The sequence below is a fragment of the Falco peregrinus genome, chromosome 3 (genome assembly GCF_023634155.1).
Source record: "Falco peregrinus isolate bFalPer1 chromosome 3, bFalPer1.pri, whole genome shotgun sequence".
Taxonomy (NCBI): Eukaryota; Metazoa; Chordata; class Aves; order Falconiformes; family Falconidae; genus Falco; species Falco peregrinus.
In genome coordinates this window covers 112,324,423-112,345,971 of record NC_073723.1, presented here as the reverse complement: position 1 = coordinate 112,345,971, position 21,549 = coordinate 112,324,423, and the positions used below count along the sequence as shown (strand labels likewise).

General features: G+C 40.4%; 1 protein-coding gene across 3 annotated transcripts in view; it reads right to left on the bottom strand.

Annotated features, from left to right (window-relative positions):
- Positions 1-318: 318 nt before the first annotated feature.
- DHRS3 (dehydrogenase/reductase 3) overlaps positions 319-21,549 on the bottom strand; it is a 30,326-nt gene continuing 9,095 nt past the window's right edge. For all 3 annotated transcript variants that reach the window (XM_055800138.1, XM_055800139.1, XM_055800140.1), the window contains 5 exons: positions 7,547-7,690; positions 7,150-7,269; positions 6,158-6,396; positions 4,996-5,121; positions 319-3,813 (listed from right to left, as the gene is read on the bottom strand). In XM_055800138.1, the coding sequence (XP_055656113.1) occupies positions 3,729-3,813; positions 4,996-5,121; positions 6,158-6,396; positions 7,150-7,269; positions 7,547-7,690 (714 nt within the window). In that variant the 3' untranslated portion in view covers positions 319-3,728. The remainder of the gene's footprint in view (positions 3,814-4,995; positions 5,122-6,157; positions 6,397-7,149; positions 7,270-7,546; positions 7,691-21,549) is intronic.

Here is a 21,549-nt window from a genome sequence, read left to right as displayed (position 1 = left end):
GATGGACTCATCACTTTTTAACCTCAACAGAACAATCAATGAGTAGATAGGGTGCAGGGTTCACTCCTTTTCTTCATCCTGCTAGGAAATGTCATGAGCAGGGACATGGCTGGAATGACCTTGTTTAAGTTCACCAAGGGCGCACAAGGGAACATGATCCCCCCCCCCCATCAAAAACAAAACACAAAATCAAATATTGAACATGAGGAATCGGACTGACTTACAAAGGACTCCTCTGCTCCCTGCCCTGCCTCACTAATTCTGAAAATTAGTTTGTATAAACACCAGCCTCTGAAAACACGTGGAAAAGAAAAATCCTCCCATTTAAATAAGGTCTTTTAATGTCAGGAGAACGTATGTCCCAAAACGGCTAACATTTCTGTATCATTCACATTTTAAACCAGCAACAATCTCCTGTATAAAAATGACAGTAAGGGGTTGTCTCCTTCTTCCCAGATCGGAGCAAGTAAAACTAATTTAGTATGAAACTTCTGTGACCTGCTCATACAACTTCACCTAGATTCCTCCAGCAGGATAATAAATATATACCATGATTTCAATTTACTCCAGACTCTTTGTATGACATCTGGCTTCAAGATGGTGGCACTGAAAAGTGCAGTGATGACATAGGAAAACAGAAGGAAAAAAAATAATTGTGCAGTGGAAAGCAGGAGGCGGTGGAGAGAGCAGGGAAAACCAAAATTAAAATAAGTCAAAGGGCGGAAATTCCTTTGAGAAGGCCTTAGGCTTCAACAAAGCTTGTCGACATTTGCAGCACTTCAAGATTACCCAATACTAACCTTATGTGAAAAGGGACAGTAGACCTCAGCAGGCATTCCAGAGGAGCCTTTCTGTTACAAAAAAAAAGTCTTCAAATGTATCCATCCAAATTTGCAAGTAGCTGAATGGATGGAAAGCATTCTATCTCACAATACTCACAAGAAAGCCTCCTACCCAACTCCTCCCTACTATCTGAAAAGCAAAGTCAGTGTTTTCCTCATCATTTTGTTTGCTGCATACCTCTCCCCCACTGTGCCTGCTATTTGACCTGCTGTCCACCCAGAGACCCTGAGGGAAAGAGAGGGAAGTCTGTGTGTGTGTGAGTGTGTGTGTAGGAGAGGAGGGAGATGATGAGAGTCTCAGCTACCGCCCGACTTGTTTATATTCATTAGAAAGAAATCAACATGTAAGGCAACCTCTGAACATCTTTTATGCAGTGCCGGCAAAGAGCAGATTCATCTAAGGGACAGGATTTTGGGGATGAGCGGGGATTTAATGTCAAAGGGTGTACTAGTTTTTACCTCACTGTTGCATTAGAATGTTATCAATGAATAGAATTTCAGCATAAAGGTTTAATTTAAGGGGGGCACTGCAGGGTGCCCTCTCTCACCAATTCTGTTTGCTCTTGCATCCACAGGCCTGGCATGCCTGATTGTGATTAATGAGAAACTAGAAAGGATTAGAGTGCATGAGGGGGGGTATGTATAATGATCCCTTCCCCTCCCAAGCATCTCTTCATAAACATGGTACCTTCAGTATTCCTAGCAGATCCTGGAAGGGTTCTCCCCTCATTGCACTTGTGATTTCAATGAACTGGGTTTCTTCTCAAAACTGACAAAAAATAAAGCTGAAAGCTTCTATTAGGGTGGGCGTCAAAATCACAGAGATCAAAGTTTCTTTTCATCCTCTCCAGAGAGCCTCAGACATCTAGGAATTCAAAACAAAACTCCATTGTAAGAAACCTTTTCAAAGCTGGCACAGTGCTACAGCTTACATGTTCTGAACTCAGAAGGAAAGCACTGACCCAGACAGGAGAGCTCCTCAACATACCGGTGCAGGCAGCGGGGCCTGCCGCAGTGGCACTTCTGCCAACACCTTCCTCCCAAACTGCTCAAGAAGAGAGATAGCTACTGCTTCACAGTACGGCTCAGATCTTCAGATTTTAATATTCACACCATTACACCTAAGTAGTTGGTCTCCATTCTACATGGCAGAACCAAAGGAATATTTCAAATACAGCTCATAGCTTTTCTGCTTGAACTTAGATCTCTTTTAGGAAGTTATCTATTTTGGCATATGGGGTTTATCCTCTTCTAAATTTTTGTTTCAAACCTCTTGGTTTATGAGCAAGTACTGCTTTTCCTTTCTATAGCATGTTCCATTTGAATTTGCTGAGCTTTCAACAAACATTTAGGTAGTCAGGCTTAAGAGGTAGGGAAACACTAGAAATATCTGCTTTGCAGGTCAGGGCACACCTTGAAATTATGCAGTTTGCCCCAGGTCATGCAGGACGTCTATGGAAAAGCTCGAAATTCAAGTCAGGAGCCCTAAATTCACTCCTTTACTTTAACCCCGTGGCCTTCCTTGAGGCACTTCGTTCAGGTGCTCTCCAGTTAGGCTTGCTACTTTCCTGTATTGCAATTATATTAATTCCTCTTTTAGTAGTGTTCCAATAGGTTTCAGCTACATTACTATGCCTAGTGCTGCACACTGCATCTGGCATAGGAATGCAGTGTTGCTCTTACTAGGCTGTCAAAGAGAATATATCATTACAAAAATAAATAATGTCTAGCTGCTTCTGCCATTTCAGTCCAAGCAGTATTTATCGCTTTTGGCTGATCAGTGCCTGATTCAATGCCCCTGAAAAACAATGGGGATATTCCCAGTTGAATTCAATGTGCATTTAATCAGGTCTTTGCTAACTGTGCTTCCAAACTTCACATTTCATGAGCACAACAGTACTGTCTCTTCTATTTTTAGAGCATTATTCCACTTACTTCACTGTGCAGATTGATACAATGGATTTTCCTCTGCATGGATTATGTCAGTGAATGTATGTTTGTACAGGCAGGCTCTAGTTTTAGTTCTAGATTTAGCTCATCCCCAATGTGATGCTGCCTACATGCAGCGTGGCAATCTGGGATTAATGCTAAATATATATATATATTTTTTTTTTTTATCATAAATGAATGAAAATATTCAGAAAGACAATTAAATTCCATGTATGAGTTCAGTGACAGAAAGCATCTTCTATTCAAACTGTCTGCTCTTCTGACTGAGCATTCCTCTCCAGCCTTCGCAGGTGAAGTAAGACAGCTTTCCTGCACCCAGCACAGTCCTTCCAGGCAGAAGTCCTTGGTGGCCTTTAACAAAGAAAAGATTACTCCACACTTTGTTCCTTCCTTCCCTGATGTGAGCTGGGAACAGCTTCATTAGGGGATGTAAAGTGAAGGAAGGGAAGTAAGTTTCCATTAGATGTCCATAACTTTTAGTTCGTCAAAGTATTTTTTAAGTTCCCCATTGAAAAAGCTGAAATGAAACCAGTAGCAGTTCGTAATTGCAGTTCCTCTGAAAAGAGGGAATAAAGTATGTTAGGGGTGTGATGTGCTGCCTCTCAGCCGAGACAGCCTACAGACACTTCAGAAACAAAAATTACATCTTAAAAATATGAGTAGATTTAACAATTGAACTCTAAAGAATTAAACATCGTATAAACATTTCACACTTTCTGTTTTTCTTTCCAAGGGTCCATAGTCTAGTCATTCAGTCCTGTGCAAAGGTCATGTTACTATGGATATGACCTGCAAGAAATGTGTTGCCTCAGAGCAGCACAAGTCACATGAACAGGCTAAAAGCCAAGACTGCTGATTCACAGTCTTGTCAGGATTTTCATGCTTGTGTTGTTGGTTTCACTGAAGAATAGTAGAATAGTCCTTGCACCACCAAGTCTATGTTCGTCCTTTAAAAGTGTTCATGCAGGTGTAGCTCCCAGAAAACTTGTGGATTTCTTCAAGTGCTGCCTGAGGGAGAATGCTGTGGGAGAAGCAGAAAAAATAAGCAGATCAGACAAACCTCTTAAGTCTATTCTAGTAAGAGGATGTGTAAGTACGCGTTTACATGCATGCATATGTAAGGATACATATTCTCAAAAATCAGCTAGTGAGAGTGCACAGACAAAACGTGTCAGTATCCCACTGTGAGTAGGCCTACAGGGAGAAAGTTATATCAGGTTGCTCTTTCTCTACAGAAATACTTGTCCAAAAAGGTCTGTAAAATCTGTAACTTGGAAGATACCATCATTCCTCCCAACTACTACCTTGTACTCTGAAATACACAAATTTAAACAGAGTTCTCTGGTTAACTTGCCATCTATTTGTGCTAGTCAAGTGACCCCCGTATTATAAGACATGGATATAGATCTAATTTCATGACAGCTACTGTCATGGAAAATAAATGATTCATTCTTACAATAAAGGAGAACAGCCCTTTTCAGTCTGTAGAATTTCTGGGAACTTTTGAGAGTATCCCAGATTTTACATTAAGAGCAAAGCATTTATTGTGAATTATTTCCTCTTGTTTGAAATGCAATATTGTAATGAATTCCCACGGAAGTCTCATGACCTTGTTTCAATTCCTGACTGAAGCAGGTTTTCCAAAGGCTTTAGTGCAAACTTGCATGGAAACAAATTTTAAATGTCCTTTCTCTTCAGTTGTTTCAGGATATGAACTTCTTTCCTAAAGGACTTTAAAATTCCTGTCCTAATCATCCACAGAAATATTTTTTAATAGTTTCACAAGCCATGATCTCTAAATACAGCTGTGATGTACATATCTTACTGTACTGAAATCCTTTACAGTATAAAGCCTGGAGTCCAAAGAGTGACTTACTAAATCAAAATCAACTACCTGCATATGTTAATTGTTAAGAAATTTCGTAGATACAAATGCCAGTTCAGACCTCAGGAATCCAGATTTTGGGAGTGAAACTACTTTTGTAAAGGGGTTATATCCAGGGAAAACATCTACAAAGGGAATCTCAGGAAGTTTTCTCCCTTTTGCTTCTCTGACTGTCTTCCATGGGAAGGGATGAAGCAATCTGTTCCTGGATCCCACGTTACAGTCACACTGAGGTTTGCCTTGGTGGACAGGCACAGAGGACCATAAGCCCACCTTGCCTAACCGGCTAGGCTTTTGCTGGGCAAAAGAAATATTTACCTTTTTAGGATGACAAGAACATGCATTGTCCATGGAAGGAGCAGGAAAGCTTGATTCATCTGAACAGCTTCTACTGTCCTCCTAGCCACTGTCTCTGGCTTGAGAGGAGGAAAAAGATTAGGGAACCTGAATAAACAAAGTAGAAAATAAAATAATTATTTGTTAACCAAATTCCTTCTTTAAGAAATCAGTGTCCAAGTCCTGTAACTCACTAAGCTACCGCTGGTTACTGGCATTCAAACATGCCCCAAAGCAGGCTGAAAGAAGCAGAAAGTTCCAGTTCCATCCAGAAAGCTGGAAAGCAGAAAGCCCAGTTCCAACCAGTACTGCTGGGTTAGCTAAACGGTTAAGAAGGTACAAGTTGGTGCCTTTAGGGAGAAGTGGCAGAGTGTATTTGGAACCTTGATTCAGGGATTTTCTTAAACTGTATGCAGACCAGTAAGAAAATACTGTCTTTTCAGTGTTGGTGGTTTTCCTCTTCCTCTCTGTTGCTCTTTGCTTGATTCAAATTCTTGACAGGTGAAAGACAAGTATTATCCCCCATGGCTTCTAATATCAAACATAAGGCTTTTCCCAGCTCCAGCCATAGCCTGATACCACGTATTTTCTTGACTAAAAGAATACAAGCTATATTACTAGGCTACTTTGTCCATTGTAAAAGATTAATTTGGTCAGCTGTTAGTCTTTGAATTTAGCTTGTTTTCTTAGACAGAGGTAAAAAGGAGGTAGATAGCCTTACTTCAGTAAGCAGCTGCCATTCCTTTCAATGGGAAAGAATTGAGTATTTCAGCCACTAAAGAAGGAATTTGTACTGTTAATTCTCAAGTAATTTGTGAACTGCTCCTTTTGAATGACCTCAGTTTTCAGATTGCCTCCCCTCCCTCTTTGGTAGCTGCATATGGCCCAAATACGCTCAGGGAAAAATAGCTTTCAGTTTTCTCTGTAGAAGCAAATGTCTCACTCAGTACAGGCGGGCTGTATGAATATGCCAGCAAACTGAGGGAACCAGTCTGATGAGTCCCAAGTGGCCTAGAGTGACCCTCTGTTCCCAGGCAGCCAAATGAGACATCAAATTCTCCTAACTAAATGAAGCATTAATTAGGAGTGTATTCTGATGATTCATTTAAAATGAGATGCTTTATTCTAGTTCCCCTGGACTGACCTGATTCTCATGCCCTGAAACATCTCTGTGCTCGTATGGAAGGGCAAGACTGTTGTGGCATTCACTCCTGGGCAGTCCAGCAGCCCCAAGGTCAGGCTCTCCATAAAGGCAAAGGATGAGGCTTTGGAGGTGCAGTAGTCAATGGCACCAGGGATGGCTGACAAGGCCAGGACAGAGTTCAGGCAAACAATGTGTCCATTCTGCAGCTCCAGCATCCTTGGCAGGAATGCTTTGGTGGTCTGAAGAACAACAGAGTTGATTTTTTTTTAAAAAAAAAAAAAAAAAGTTTGCTCAGCAGACATACAACAAAACCAATAGTTACTGTAAAAAATAAGGTGACACGGAAACAACAAGCCAAACTGTGCTGCTTATTACACGAGGAAAAGGGTGGGAGAGTACCTTGTTGCTTTGTCATTTTCTGAAAGATTCCAAATAGGCAACGTTTGTGCAGACACAAAACAAAATCTTCCCTAGCACGTAAGTAAGCAGTACCCACAGATCAAGGCCGTGAACAGAATGCTTTGTATGTTTAAAAACTTGTACAGGATAAAGTCTTCAATGATGTGATGACATCACAAGAAGCTCTTTTTTTACTACTATTACCTAAATCAAAATTGAATTAGTTTCACACTAGCTTCCTTCGCTGAACAACGTCGTCTCGGTCTCTTCTGATGTTCCATACGCATCACTACAGAAAACTATCTTCTGTGAGTTCAGGCTTTTTCAAGAGAAATCAAATATTTTACTGGAAGTCACAGAATGGGGATACAAAAGCATCAAATACTGTGTTACTACTGGAAAAATTAAGTGGTTTTAGACTTCTTTCCTTTGGCTCTTGCCCCTCACATTGTTTTTTCTGTCTCCTTTTCATGTCAGACCGATTTTACCAAGCATCATTTAGAAAGGCCTAGTAGCAGCCAAGTGTTTGCTGGCTGTAAGCTATCACTCTCATTCCCAGTTGTGAATACACGTAATACAGGAGCTTATCTTACCCAGAACTGTCCCAGGGTGTTTATATGTTGTGATTTGAGCAGTGCATCATCATCGCTGTCCATCAGGCTCTTACCGTGGACCACAGCAGCATTGTTCACCAGGATAGTGATATCACCCACCTGCAAAAAAAGCAAATGACTTGTTACAACTAATATCTCTCCTCACGAATCAGCAGTCACCCTCATATCTGAGCATCTCTCATTGCTTGAATACATTATTATTTTCATAGCTTTTGATGTTATTGCCTATAGGCCTTGTAATCCTTCTGGATCACTTAAAGCAGGTAGCTAGACTGAATGGTCACCCTTCTTTTTTCCCAGTTTGCCAATATATTTTTATTCTCATCAAATATAATTGTTACTAAATGCTGCCCACAGTGTTTCCACAGACACTAACCTTTTCCCGCACAGCTTTGGCTTGCTGATAGACCTCCTCTCGATTTCCTACATCACAAATGAAATAATGGCATTCTGTCCCCATCATCCTGATTTCCTCTGTAGTCTCCTTCAGGCATTTCTCTGTTCGACCCCACAGGATGATCTGCAGCAAGAAACTTTTGTTAGAGTCAAACTGCTTCTGCTTCAAATCTAAGCTAATTAAAACATGCTTCTAACTTCAACAGTTTGATGAACATCTTTGAAGTGTTTTCACTGCCAGCCCTGTTGCATTGTTTCATTTAAGACTAACAATGATTTTCTATTACATGGGGATGGGACTTCAGTATCACAGTGGTAGCTGTCTCCCACTGCTGACAGTCTATTTACAGGTTCTTTACAAGCAACACGATAGCTTACACAAAAAATCAGATCTTTAGCCTAACATGACAAATAGATGAATCACTTGGCAAATTTTCTGTATCAGGAAATCTCAAGTCTATTCCTGTTTTCGCTATACACACACAGAAAGATAAATTTATTCTGAAATCACAGCCCTTCCTGTATATCTGGTATGTTATCTACTTCTTGTTCTACATCTGGAGATATTACCTGCTCTGGAGTAACACGTATTTTTTCAGCATATCATATGTAACTATTTGCAATGCTGTTTGCAGGCAGGTGTCCTAGGTACATTTCAAACCAGAGGTTCCTCCTAATACAGACACTCAAGGTGAGACATTTCAAGCATGAATTTATTTTGCAGCTAATATATGCAAGAATTCACGTGCCACTCCCTTTTAACAGAATAAAAATGATACGACACTGCTTGTACAAAGAATGATTCTGAATATCTGCAGAAATAAAACATTCAAATAATAGAGCATGGATTTGATGTATAATGAAGACATAAGCAGCACAACAATCCTGTCTGTATTTCTACACCATCATGGAGGTCAGAAATAGAAATAACTTGAAAAACTACCAGGTTCCTTAACATTCATGGTGGGGCTTTATCCAGTATTTTTCCTAGTGAGACAACAGTATTAGTCTCAAGGATGAGATAGTTCTTCCACCACTGTCTTTCAAACATTAATCTACAGCTAAACAGATTTAACAAAAATATTTCTTTCCTACTATATAACCTTATTTTCTATTTCTTTTAAGGCTACTGGAAGGAATGTGATTTTGTCTTTCTGTTACCTAAGACATTTATATATGAATCAGTCTACCCTTTTTGCTCTTTAAGCTAAGTCTTCTCAGCATTCAGCATGTTATGAATGGTGAGTCACTTGCCATTCTGCAAAAAATAAATTACTGAATGGAGTATGTTATGGAAATCAGCTGACTGCTCTGTGAGGCACACAGCAAGATCCAAAAGAGAAAAAAGAAAAGGTCGGTACTGCTTACAACTGCAATTGTGAGCACTGATAATGCAAAACTACTATTTGTACTAAAAAATAAATGAGGACACTCACGTAGTCAAACGTAGGTTTACTCTGATCAGGGAACTGGGAAACTGGGCTTTGAAAATGGAAACAGCTTTGTTGCTCTCAGAACAGTGCTACTTCCACGCAGTGGCCTTATCATCTGTGATCCAGGATTACAATTGATTCCTGTACCACTGTGTATAAAGTATGAATCTGACTGGTACACTGATATTTTTTAATGGTTAAAAATAAGTACACTTAAACTTTAAATAATTGTTGAGTTTTCCAGAAGTTGAAAGAACAGGAAAAAAAGGTCTGAACTACATCACTGTTTATAACTCAATCCTTGCAATTCACTTAATAATAGCAAGATAAACAAAAAATTAGGACCTGTGGTATTCCCTCCCCACCACAAATCTCCTGCAGAGAGCTTTAACATGCTTATTTTTAAGGACTAGTTAAGCTTATCTCATAACTGGTACTAAAACTAATTTCTGGCAAGGTCAAAGAGCTCTTCCAGTGTGACTAAGCAAGGCTAAAACACAGAAGTACCTGGGTCCTTAACTATTTCCTAAATGAGTTACATTTACAATTAATCCCATTTATAAGTCATTGGCACTTCTGTCAACATAAACACACACAGACTGATAGACTTATATTCTCAAAATCACCAAAGGACTACCGAGTTGGTTAACCAGAAACTTCAGAGCATGTATAAATATGCCAGAGCTGTTTCATGGGAAATCTTGTATCAGGGGAAGCAATTTTCAAGGAAAAAGCTGTGACCAGACTTAGAAACTGTAAGAAAGCACATGGCTAAAAATGTGGCTTGTGTATTGGCTTGTCTTTGAAAGTCTCAGCATTATCCCCCTCGGCCATCAGGCTTTGACATCTACGCAAAGCTTGTAAAACTGATGGCTATGTACATGCTTCTGAACTCCGAGCTAGACTGGGTGATATTTCTTATGCCTACTCTGAAGGGAAATCAAGAACATGTGAGACATTTCACAAGCTTTCAGGAAATATTTACAAAACACTGTTCAACTATAAGCATACACACTTACTTGCTCTCTCTTTCACAACCAACATCTCTGTGGAAAGAGGAGGAAAAAACCCACTACAAAATGTCAACTGTAAGCATCAAGTTTGATGCCAAACACAGTTCACATCGGTGTGAACTTCAACTTCTTAGCAGGACTGATCAGTCAAATGCAAACACTAAAAAATTAACTGACAAGTTGAAGAGTGATGGAAGGTAGAGGAAGAGGAGAGAAAAGAGAAATAAGGTGTCAGACAAGGTGAGTAAGGCAAGAAACTGACCTCACATACCTAGCATTCCAGGGTTTCAAACTGCTATTGCAAAACAAAAAGTAGATCCCCCATCTTCAGTTTAATCTGTCTCAAACATCCATACAGTCTCCTATTCCCAAGAGTTGCCACTGATGCATTGAATGTCAGGAAATATACATGGAAGAATAGTTAAGCAAAGGACAACCTGTCAAAGGAACATCTGTGTGTGATGCAGCTCTCGGACATAACATTTTTTATGCCCCAACAGTTACTTTGGGACCTTTAATATCCTACAGGCAAGTCTTGCAAGGTAACCCCATTAAAATTTGGGCCATCTGGGGAAGACAGAATTTGCTGGTTATCCTGCTGACAGCATTAACTTCAGTAAAGATTTTTTTTTTTCCATGGGAAGTTTTTGTGTCCTTGATACTGGTCATACTCAGGTGAAGGCTTCAGCCTTTGTAAGAAAAAAAGGAGTAAATAAAAGACCATTCTTTTGTGAGGGGTGAAAGTTCCCTAACGACACAGTGGGAAGTGAAGCTTTCTGCCGTCATTTCTGCTACTTTTTACAGATGGATAAAACTCAAAACTCAATACATGGTTTTGATCCAAATTCAAGCTTGACTGCTCCTACAAGATTATATGAGACTTTCAAATTCTCTCTTACATCTGGCCAAATTAAATTGGCATGGGCTTCCCTTGGGCCTCCTAGGATATCAGATCTTACAAAGAGACAAGACTTAGCTGCTGCATTAGCCTCATTGTTGAGGCTTCTGTTGCTCCTGAACTCTCTTGTCTTTACAGAGGGCTTTGGCTTAGTGTTTCTGTGTAGGCAATACTTTCTTCTTTTCTTGTTTGCAGCAGGTTCACCAACGTTCTTCTAGGTCCCTACCTCTACTATTGCCTTCTGAGATTGTCTACAAGCCTACTCATCAGTCCCCTGCTCTCCTGATTTCACCTCCTTCTGCAAATTTGCAATTTGACAGTTTGCTGCCAGGCACTCATAAGGTTGTGTTATTTGCAACATTCTCACTGAACCATTCAACTCGGCAGCTTCAGAGTCGGGGATAACCATGCAGCTCTCAGGGCTCCACAACAAAAACTTTTGCTCACTGTTGAACTGATGGATGACTGTGCGCCTGGGGGCTGCGTGTTGCTGATGGCACTTCCCTTTATCTGCAAGCGTGTGAAGAACTCTCCTTTTATTCTTTGCTCAGTCCTCATCAAGAAAGGCACGGTTCAGCCTTATCCTGCCCTAGTCAGGACTTGAGGGCTCTGCATTTGTAAGGAGTCTAGACCTGAGTTTAGGAAATGGTCCATTTGATTAGGATGCACAGTTTTGAAAATGTAGATGTGGGTCTCAGTCTGGTCTGTGTCTCCTTTCCTTTTTAAGTTTAATTCCAAATTGGCAATAAGCATGTCCAACTGGAGGCTAAGTCCTGGAGAGAATGACTCTTACAGACACCGAGGTTCCTGTCTGAGACAGAGGAAAATGCAGAGGAATAAAGGAGAAAAGACACTGTGTTCCTTATTACACAGCCTGTCAGGATGTTGCACAGCCACCCGTTCACGGTAATTTAATGGTGGATAGAGGAATATTTAATTCGTGTTTCGGGTAAGTTCTTGGACAGACAGTTTTCCGTCCTGGAAATAATCCAGCCCCTATTTCTTCTCCCCCTTCATCTCTCATCATCCTCTCCTGCCTGCGCCTCCCTGCTGCCCTAGACACGCTCTCCTTTCAAGACCTTACTGACCAGAAAGCTGGGAGGGCAGCAGCCCAGCGAGGGGCCAGCCCCCGCTGCGGCAGCCCTCCGCCCCAGCCGCCCCCCGCCAGGCCTTACCTCCGCCTGACCCCGCGGGCCGGCAGGCAGGTGGCTCGGGAAAGCCACCGCTTGTGCCGCGCTGCGGGCCGGGGGCGGCAGGGTGGCAGTCCTGCCACTGCACTACGGAGTAACAGATTTACGGCGACAGAGGAACTTAACACGCCCTCCTCTTAATTAACTTTAAAGTAGGCAAGGGCTGTGACATCACAGCTCAGTGCAGATTTTCCCAGGATTTATTCATGAGCAGATTTTTGCAAAACAAACCTTATCTCCAGATCTTCTCCCCTCCGGCCAGCCCCAGAACTCCTTATCTGCCCTTCGGAAAATGATTTCAGGCAGAGTGGCAGGCTCAGTAGACACTGCATCCTCTGCTCCCAGAGGACTCGTTTAACTCTGGACTTAATCTGCTAATGAGACATGCCCTGAGGTCGGAGGGGAGTCAAGAGGAAGGTTTTAGCTGCCCTTGTACTAAGGCAACACTGTAATAGCGGCCGAGGCTGGCTGCTTGCCAAAAGCCCCAAACCTGACTGCAGGTTGAAATCCTGATTTTCACCGTAACACAAGTAAGAGTTATGCTTTTGACTGCCACAGAATCAGATAAAGCCACTAATTTATATAAACTGGTGTAGATTGAAGCTGCTGTCAACCACAATATACATGCATGATCTATGCTTCCAGAGCCTGAAGTATATTATTGGTGCAGGAGATGAGGTTAAAGCTAATTTTACATAATTCACAAGGCTATTACTTAACTTGTTTGGTCTGATTTTACTGCTAGCAGAGCGCAAGAACGGCAGCAAAGGAATGCTGCCCTTTTACATCATCAATTAATTTGTCACTGTATCTTCAGCAAACATGCTGGGCTAGACATTATCCCTCCACTGAACTGGACCAGTATCGGAAAAGGTGTCCCACAACAAAAGTATTTCTGACACTGAACATGTGCCATTTCTTGACACTCCCCTTGGATTATCTGGGTTGTATGTTAGTAGTACAGAATTGTTCACTCTTGGTCTTTTCCAACACAACAACGTGCACTGTGATTAGCAGATATAACTGCCATTCCAAAAGTTTCTGCATCTTACAATTCATGAAGCAATTCTCTGTATCAATTTGAAGACACTGAAAGATTGAAGTGTTAGACACAAGAGTGCCCTTCCTGCTGATCTCATTAAGGCTGCCTTCACAAATCAACCACAACGCCTGGCCACAGATCACCAGAGATAGCAAGTAGTTGGTAGGTCAACACATTTCATCCCCCTCTTTCAACTTCCTTCCTAGTCCAGCGAAACAAAAGTTGCTCTATTTGAGTTGGTATCTGTAACTGTGCAGACTGCTACCTTTGTTCAAACAGAGAAAGCTGTTCTGCACCCAATACTGAAAGTTCCTGCATACTTTTAGGAAGTACAAAGTGTAGATAATCCACTGGAGTATGCCGGTTTTATCCCCATGTATTTACACAGCCTGGTAGTACTAACTCACAGTTGGTCCTCCAAAGAAATCCATTCCAGTGTATCCCATAATCCTGGCAGAGTTTTGCAAATCATGGGAACAGGAGGCTAAATCCTACAGCCTCAAAAGTGTTCCTGTATTTTGCTTGTCAATGGGATAAGGTTTTTCTCCACCCCTTCCCCTCTCTCGCCCCCAGGCAAAGTCAGGCAAGTCCTTTCAGGAGCTCTGGCTGGGACAGGCATGCTAAAACCAGATTACTGGAAGAGCAGAAGGTGTGGCTGTTCAGTGTGAAAAGCCAATCTTTGCTTTAGAAAGGAAAAAAAGAAGCTTTTGATGCCTGAAGTAGGTCAAAATACTTAACCCAGCCCCTTACTGACACTTATATAAAAGTAAGCAAACAAAGCAGGCCAGTGGCAAAATTTTCTCCATTCCCACAGTGGAAAGTGAATATCAAAGCTGCCAGGGATGGGTATAAGAAAGATTACAGGTAAGCATGGGGGAATTGAGGGAGTAAGCCTATTTACCTATTTTACACACAAACTTTTCTAGGTTAGTATTTAGAAGAAGTTGTAAAGAGATTAGACTATAAGAATTTATCTTAAATTTAATCCTGCCACCATGGTAAGCACAAAACACAGACTTTATCATAAACAGGTTTGAGTTAAGGTCAGGAGTAACATACAGTAATGAGATTAAAAGTTAGGTCTAAAGAGACTTCAGAAGGAGACTAAAAGAGTGAATTCCAATTTCTTTAGTCTAGAGTCAGACCTTTTATTACTTTATACATTGATTTAGCACTCAACGGGATTAACATTATCCACCTAAACCACAGTCAGTTCCAACTGTATCCCAGTCATCCCTTTTTTCCTCTGAAGGAACAAAACAGCACCTAAAAAAATAATTGAGAAGTATGTAAACACCTGTCTTCTATTCAGTAGAGGCCCTCCTTGGAAGTAAAATTTGTAATTTTCTGTCTGCATATAGGCATTTAAACCCAGCTCCCTCTAAAGAAGGGAACAAATGCCTACTGTTCTCACAGTCAGGACTATTTAAGGACAGGTGGCCCCATGCTGACTTTTTTCCAGTGGTTTTTCCAATTGCTTTCGTCTGCAACATGAACTGCGACTCCAGACTGCCTTGGGAGTAACACTTTTCAGCTCTGTGGTACAGAACAGTTGAGGAAGGGGAAGGGTTAGGGTTGTTTGCAAGAAGAGGTCATGCAGGAGTCAGCCTTTACAATCCTATTAACGCTGGGACAGGGTCATATGGAGTGCACGTTCCAACCAAAGCACCAAGTGGCCACAAGCTGTCACCCGGCAAAGGGTCCTGGAAGCATTTGAGGGGAAAAAAAAAAAACAAACAAAAAAAAAAACACCAAACAAACAACAAAAAAAAAGAGACAGATTTTTAATGGTGAATGTCTGCCACACCATGTGTTAGAACCGGCCTCTGCTCCAGGGAACCAAAGCACACAAAGAAATATCCAGCAATAAAATTCTCTGGCTGCAAAGCAGAAAGATGTGGCATGTTTAGGGGGTGGGGAGGGGGTTAAGTTTAAGTTATGTATTTGAGGAAAGGCTTTGTAGATAGCTACCAACAGAAATGTAATACTCCATCCTGTAAAAATAACCAGCGTGCTGCTGCCTCCATTTGCTTGGCATGCCATCCTTATAATCCAGATTCATATAAAAAAGTCCGCAGAGATCTCAGGAAATTGTGGGGAGGGTAAATATGCAGGTGCAGAAAGCCCTTTGGTACTGCAAGCACAGCAGACAGGATGAAGGGATAGAAAGTCAGTAAATAACATTTCAAAGGAGGAAAAGAAAGTACTGGTTCTTCTTGACAGAAATGCCATGGTCTGGCAGGGCGTTTTAACATAGCAGAAGGTTTGCCATTTGCACGTTTTCCTTCGAAAATGCTGCATTATTATTTTTAATTCTTCCATATACCTCTCAGGGTAAAGAGTTATTAACATGTGGCAGGTTAAATGTTCATGTAATAGAGTTAAACATTTACTATGACAGAAAATTATGTTGACACTGAACGGTGAGAGTGTTTGTTTTTGTAAAGCCAAAAACAATCAGAAGTTTAGGTTACAGGGTAAGGTTAGAAGTAAGGGACTTGTTAAATTAAAAATATGGATCCAACAGTAGTATTTCCATCACGTGACTGGGTGAAAGTAACTCCTAAAATTGTCCAGTTCAACCTACACTTAACTGAAAAGTCTGCTACTTCTTAACTAACACAGTGGAAAAATCAGACCTAACACACATTTACAGAAAAGAAGAATTAAAGAGCTATAAACTGGGTGCCAATAGAACTGGATTATTTTGTAGAGTTTGCCTTTTATTTCCGAGATGAGTGCTGTAACAGAGTGCCTAATCTTGAAATGCTGAGCGGTTTGAATGTGGAGCAGGGAAGGCCGGCCACTGCATCACCACCCCTGAGACAGCACTCAGACCTGTGGGCTAGACCATGTGTAGCTTACAGAAGGACCAGTTATGCTGAATTACCAGCTTAGAGTAAAGCATTGTCAGTGTTAATTCAGAACATCTTCAAGTTGTGCTTTGAGCAAAATCATTATGAGGACTTCATCAGCACTTTACTTATTTTGGGGAATATATAAAATTCCACTACAAGCTCTATAATAAATACAATTTTATTAACCAGATGTTATACTGAGAAGGTAATTTAATCAGCTTTCTGATGCTGGACCGGTTCTGAACTTGGGCAGTAATCTATGATCACTGCTGTGTGAACTGGAGCTAAGTTTACTACACGTTCTAACGTAGATCTGTGAGACGTCATTATAGTTCTGCTACCAGTCAAAGAGACTTCGCATTTCTCTGTACTGTCACATTAGCACAACTGAAAAATAAGATGGACAAAATGGTGACTGTTTAGAAGGCTCTGATGAATGAGGAAAGCTACAAGGAATGTCTACAAGCCAGAGGAAGACACAGGCAGACAGACAACCCCAACTCTTGTAGGAGCGTCACAGAAAAGGAAGACTAGGGGAAGTGTTTAAGTATGTTAAACTAGAAAAAGCCTTGCAACAAAACCAGGCACGGAAAGCTAAGGATGAATAATGTTTCTAACACTGTCATTATAAACTACCCTCCAGAAAGCCCTAAAATATGCTCTAGATCATCCACGTGCATAATATGATGCAGCTCTTGACTGAAAAAATAAGGTCTCCCATGAGGCTACTGGAGAAGTATTGGGAGTTAAAATAGCCTACATTAAATTCATATATAAACTGAACACTAGCAACAGCTCGAGACCAGCTCCACTACAAGCTTCCTTTGCCTCCAGAAAAAGAATTGCTACCAATTGAAAATCATCTAAAAGCTGTCAAAAGGAGCTTTTCTTACAAGTATTTTAGTCAAAGAAATAAAGGGTAATGCTTTGAAGAAAGCTTTGATATTTAAATGCTTAACTGGTTTCCTATCTTTCTGTGTACATTTCAAAATGTTATTTTTTAATGGCCGCTGTTGCTATGCAACAGGGCAGAATTTCTAAAATCTATTCATCTGTTGTACAAATGACAATGTTTTCAGGACATATTTAACTCTCACAGCCTATTAAGTCCAAGGAGGACAGAATTGGAGGATTATAAGCTCCTAGAGCATGCAACCCCCAAAGGGGTACAGCATGGCTAAAAAGGGTCTTTCACCAATTATCCAATTTTTCAATATGCTGTAAAGATGAAGTAGCTACTCTGCTTATAGAAATTGTGAAAACCAGTCCAGCTTCAGTTAAATAAAGTGACATGTAAATGTAGAAACAAAAGTTATGATCATTACTTTTATCCAGAAATTATCAAAGCAATTCTAATCAGATTCTGCTACAATGATACTTATTGAAACTACAGGTGCTGGTCAGGCAATCACAAATCAAGCTCCAGCATATTAATAACTTACAGCTCCCTTGGAAGTTATCACCCTTTGGATATGATCATCTATTGTGTGCATGCTTTTTAGGCCGCTGCAATGCAAAATGAAGTTAATTCACTTGAACATGGTCATAAAATCAATTAAGCTATCACAGAACATGAGATAAGCTTTACTTTCCAGTAAAATAAACTATGTAAAGTAACCTGGTCAGTAAGCCGAAGGGGCAGTAATACAATCTTGAGGCACAATAATTCCTTACTGCTCAAAGCTGGTAACAAGCACAGCTCAATGCCATAAGGGTTTTCTACCTATCAGTAGACTGCAGAGCACTGGGGATGTGTAAACCACTAGGAAATGTGTGAAATTTAGCCCTAAAAAGCAGGCCTATTTTTGGCTGACTTGCATTCACTGCAGAACAGTCTTTACTTCCACTGAAAAATATCTATAGGTACACAAAAAACCAAAACCAATTGACCTGACTGACGTGATTTGCAGGAGCGATGACTAACAGCAATCTCCACGTGTGTCAGTGGGAAACCTGTGATGTATTGTCAGCGTCAAAACTGCACTTAGAAGCCTAGATCTTGAAACAAGTAACACCACTTGGCCTAATTCTGTAACTCAAAGACAAACCAGAAGTATTTTAACTGGTTTTATTGACTCTACTAGCTAAAGCAGCCATTCTGCCTTCAGAATAGTTCATCCCAGTTACATTGACTCCCTTTGAGATGGATCTTTTTGCAATCTATAACCAGCATTCTGATTATTTAGTTGCTTTATAACAATTTCAATGACGACATGAAATACTGTTCTTGTAACAGAATTTCAATGGTTAAGAATTTTCTCTCCTTTATTTTCCCTTTTATATCCATCAGGAAGAGAAAGTAAACTCACTTTATAGAAGATGCTTTTCTAAATGTCTAATTTTGCAAAAATGCTGGACTGAAATAAGATAATGGCAGCGGTCAAACCCATCAGCACAGCACTTCCTCTGTGTGAGCAGTAAACAAGTGTAGGGATGTCATTAGCAGCTTGGCTGACCCACTGATGAACTCCGGGCTGCAAAGGAGATGCAAGGTGCCAGATCACTACGTGCACACTCTTACTACACACACACGTACACACACGTGTGCATGCACACACACAGGTCCTTACAGCATAAAAGGTGTCATAGAGCAATCTGCAACAGTTACACATCATCATCTAGGGAAATGAAACCCTGAAAAACCCCTTTGACAGCGAAACGTTTTGCTTTTAAAGAGGCAAACCTCTTGCTTTCATAAAGCACACATTCAAATATAAACACCACACAGACAATAGTCTCTAAGGGGCCTGGATTAAAATCAAATAACAAGCAACACAAAGAACACTCTACAACATTGCACAATCAGCATATCTCAAAATCCAAAATCAAACAACTCTGTTCAGTGAGACAGGACTCCTGCGCTTCCCAAGAGTCTTGGAAATGTTCTTACATCATTTCTGACAGCTCAGAGCCAGCCCTGTTCTATTACCACTTGGGGAAAGAAGCACTTGTACCAGCTGGCTGGCTTTAATATTCAGCTTGGAAGCATGACCTCTTCTCTTTAAGGCAGTGAGCTGAGTTTTGTTCTCACTGGTAATGATTTTTTTAGGAGGTAGGGCACAGGGCATTGGAGTCTGTAGTCAACATAAAGCCAAGCTGCTGAAAGTGGATGTCAGGATTTCCCATTCCCTCTCCAAACTACCCCAGCCAAGTCTCACCCCACGAACGCACTGATCAGGGAGACAAGGCATCTGTTTACTGCTAGCAAGGAGATTAAAATGACAGATCTAAGACTAACACTAATTTAATCTTCGTGTAGAAATTATCTGATTTTCCACTGTTATTGTCGATCTATTCTTTTTAAGGGCATGGAAAGGTGAACTGCACAATGTCTTTACAACAACATCTTCCGCTCCCATTAATTTATTTTAAGCCTAGTATATTTGAGGTTTTTCTTAACGCCCAGTTAAAAGATTATCTAACAGTTTCTGCTTTCAGTTAAAGTGTTGCAAGTTTGTCCACTCCTCAGATATGAAGAAAATCTTGAAAGTGTAACTTGTGTTTACCCAGTGATTCAAAGGGCAAACAGAACAAAACCCCACTTGTATATAGAACATCATGCTTTTTTTGAGTGGTAACTCCCGATTTGTTAAAGTAGGCCTAGCTATACAGGACACATTTGCCACCCAGTGAAGCTTCTAAGAAACACTGAAATAAGATTTTATTCAGTGGCTGAAGTTTCTACATCCTGATACAAGTCAGCACTCAGAAACTTAGCTAGCAGTTTCAGTCCAGGACTTAGGGGGAAAGAGGTCATACCCAAGACAAACGCTACCTGTTGGTACAACTGGTGTAAGCCAGTACCTGTGATGACCAAGAGGAGAAACACCGACTGAATGAGAAGTCAAGCTTGAACTCCATTTGCACCTAAATGGCTGTTTCACTTAGATAAGGGATGAAATATATTAGCCAGGTCATACCAACTGCCACCCCACCTCCACACAGACTTCTAACCCATGGCTAAAACTATGTCATACTACAGGATAATCACAACCCAGAATCTTTACAGGTATCGTTTTTATAACTCCTCAAAATATGTATAATTTTATGTTGTTTAAGTGTACTCAGAGGTACAATTGCCACTGATTACATACAGAGAGACGGATTTATCCCCTAGTTACATACGTAAAGAGTAACTGATTTTAACAGAGCTGAATTTATGCTTTCAAACACTATTTTATTGCCAAAAGTGGAGCACTGACACATTTGCTCAGGCAGTGTTTGGACAACAGAAATCCCTATGTTAATCAAAACAAGTAAGCTCTGTAGCACTGTATTCAATAAACTGTAATTAAGAAGGTGGCAACATAAGGGTGGCTGTCCACAAAATCCTTTTGTAATTATGCATGGTTTGTGGCTGAGCTAATAGGATGAACAATCTAAATTAGTTACAAACTCTACCAAGTACCAAGGTACCATCCGTTCCCGAGTCTATTAATTAGAATCAATTTAATCCCTACTGGGATAAAGGTCAAACAACATGTATTTGACCCTTTTCTACTGGCGTCAGTGTTATCAGCCAATGGATCTGGCAGTGCCTGGGTCTGACTTGTTCAACTCTTCAGCATGTTGACATGATGCTTTGAAGAACAGAGTCTGGACCCAGCTAAAAAGATCTAATAATTTCTGCTTTCTATTCCTGATAAGCACACAGGTTTAAAAACTCCAGAGTTTGTTCTCTCTCGGTGGCCAGCTCTGAGGCTGTTGTTCTCCGTCTTCAAGATTTTTGCTTTCCAGTCTCCCTTTCTTACATAATACCTTAAGGAAGCAATGGTTTTGGATTTTTATCTTCAATTCAGTCCAGAAATCAAAGTGAAAAATTAACTTTAAATGTAACAGACATTTGTTAATGGATTTTAAAACAAATGCTCAGAATCAATAACAATTACCTGACATTTCCAAACTGTCCAGAAGGAGACAGAATTTCTGCACACTTATCCAATTTTATGGGAAAGAAATAGAGAGAACTGTTGTCTCTTTTGCTTTTCCCCACAGTTCCTGTAGAATTAACTGACTACTACTGTGGAGTTCATCATCATTTATTTGTCCTACTTCTTTTCTTGGAAAAGTTGTTATAATACTTTCATACCTCTCAGGTTACAGTAAGGCTAAGTTCCTGGTCTTGGCTATGGTAATATGATGTAAAACCAGCTAGATCTTGATGTACTTACTTTGTGTATGTTCCCTTTGAACGTTGCTGTTCTGTTTGAGGAATGTCATTCAGAGTCTATTCAGAGTTTTCCAAGCTCTTCCTTCATATTTTTACTATCCACTGCATAGTATCACCCTATCAAGAGAGGTTTCCACAGCAGGGTAAAAAAAAAACAACACAAAAATACACTGTAAAAAAAATCTTTGATTCCTTCTAACCTTTTTAGTCAGAATGCTTAAAAATGTATGTAGGGCTTATGGTCATTCTTAAAGCAAATTGCTGTGCCAAACTAATCAGAGATTAGCTCAACAGCACGTTTAATTAATTTTATAATGCAGTAGTATATTTATCAATGCTTCAGATGGAAATAGTTCTACAAATCTGAGACAACTTTTTC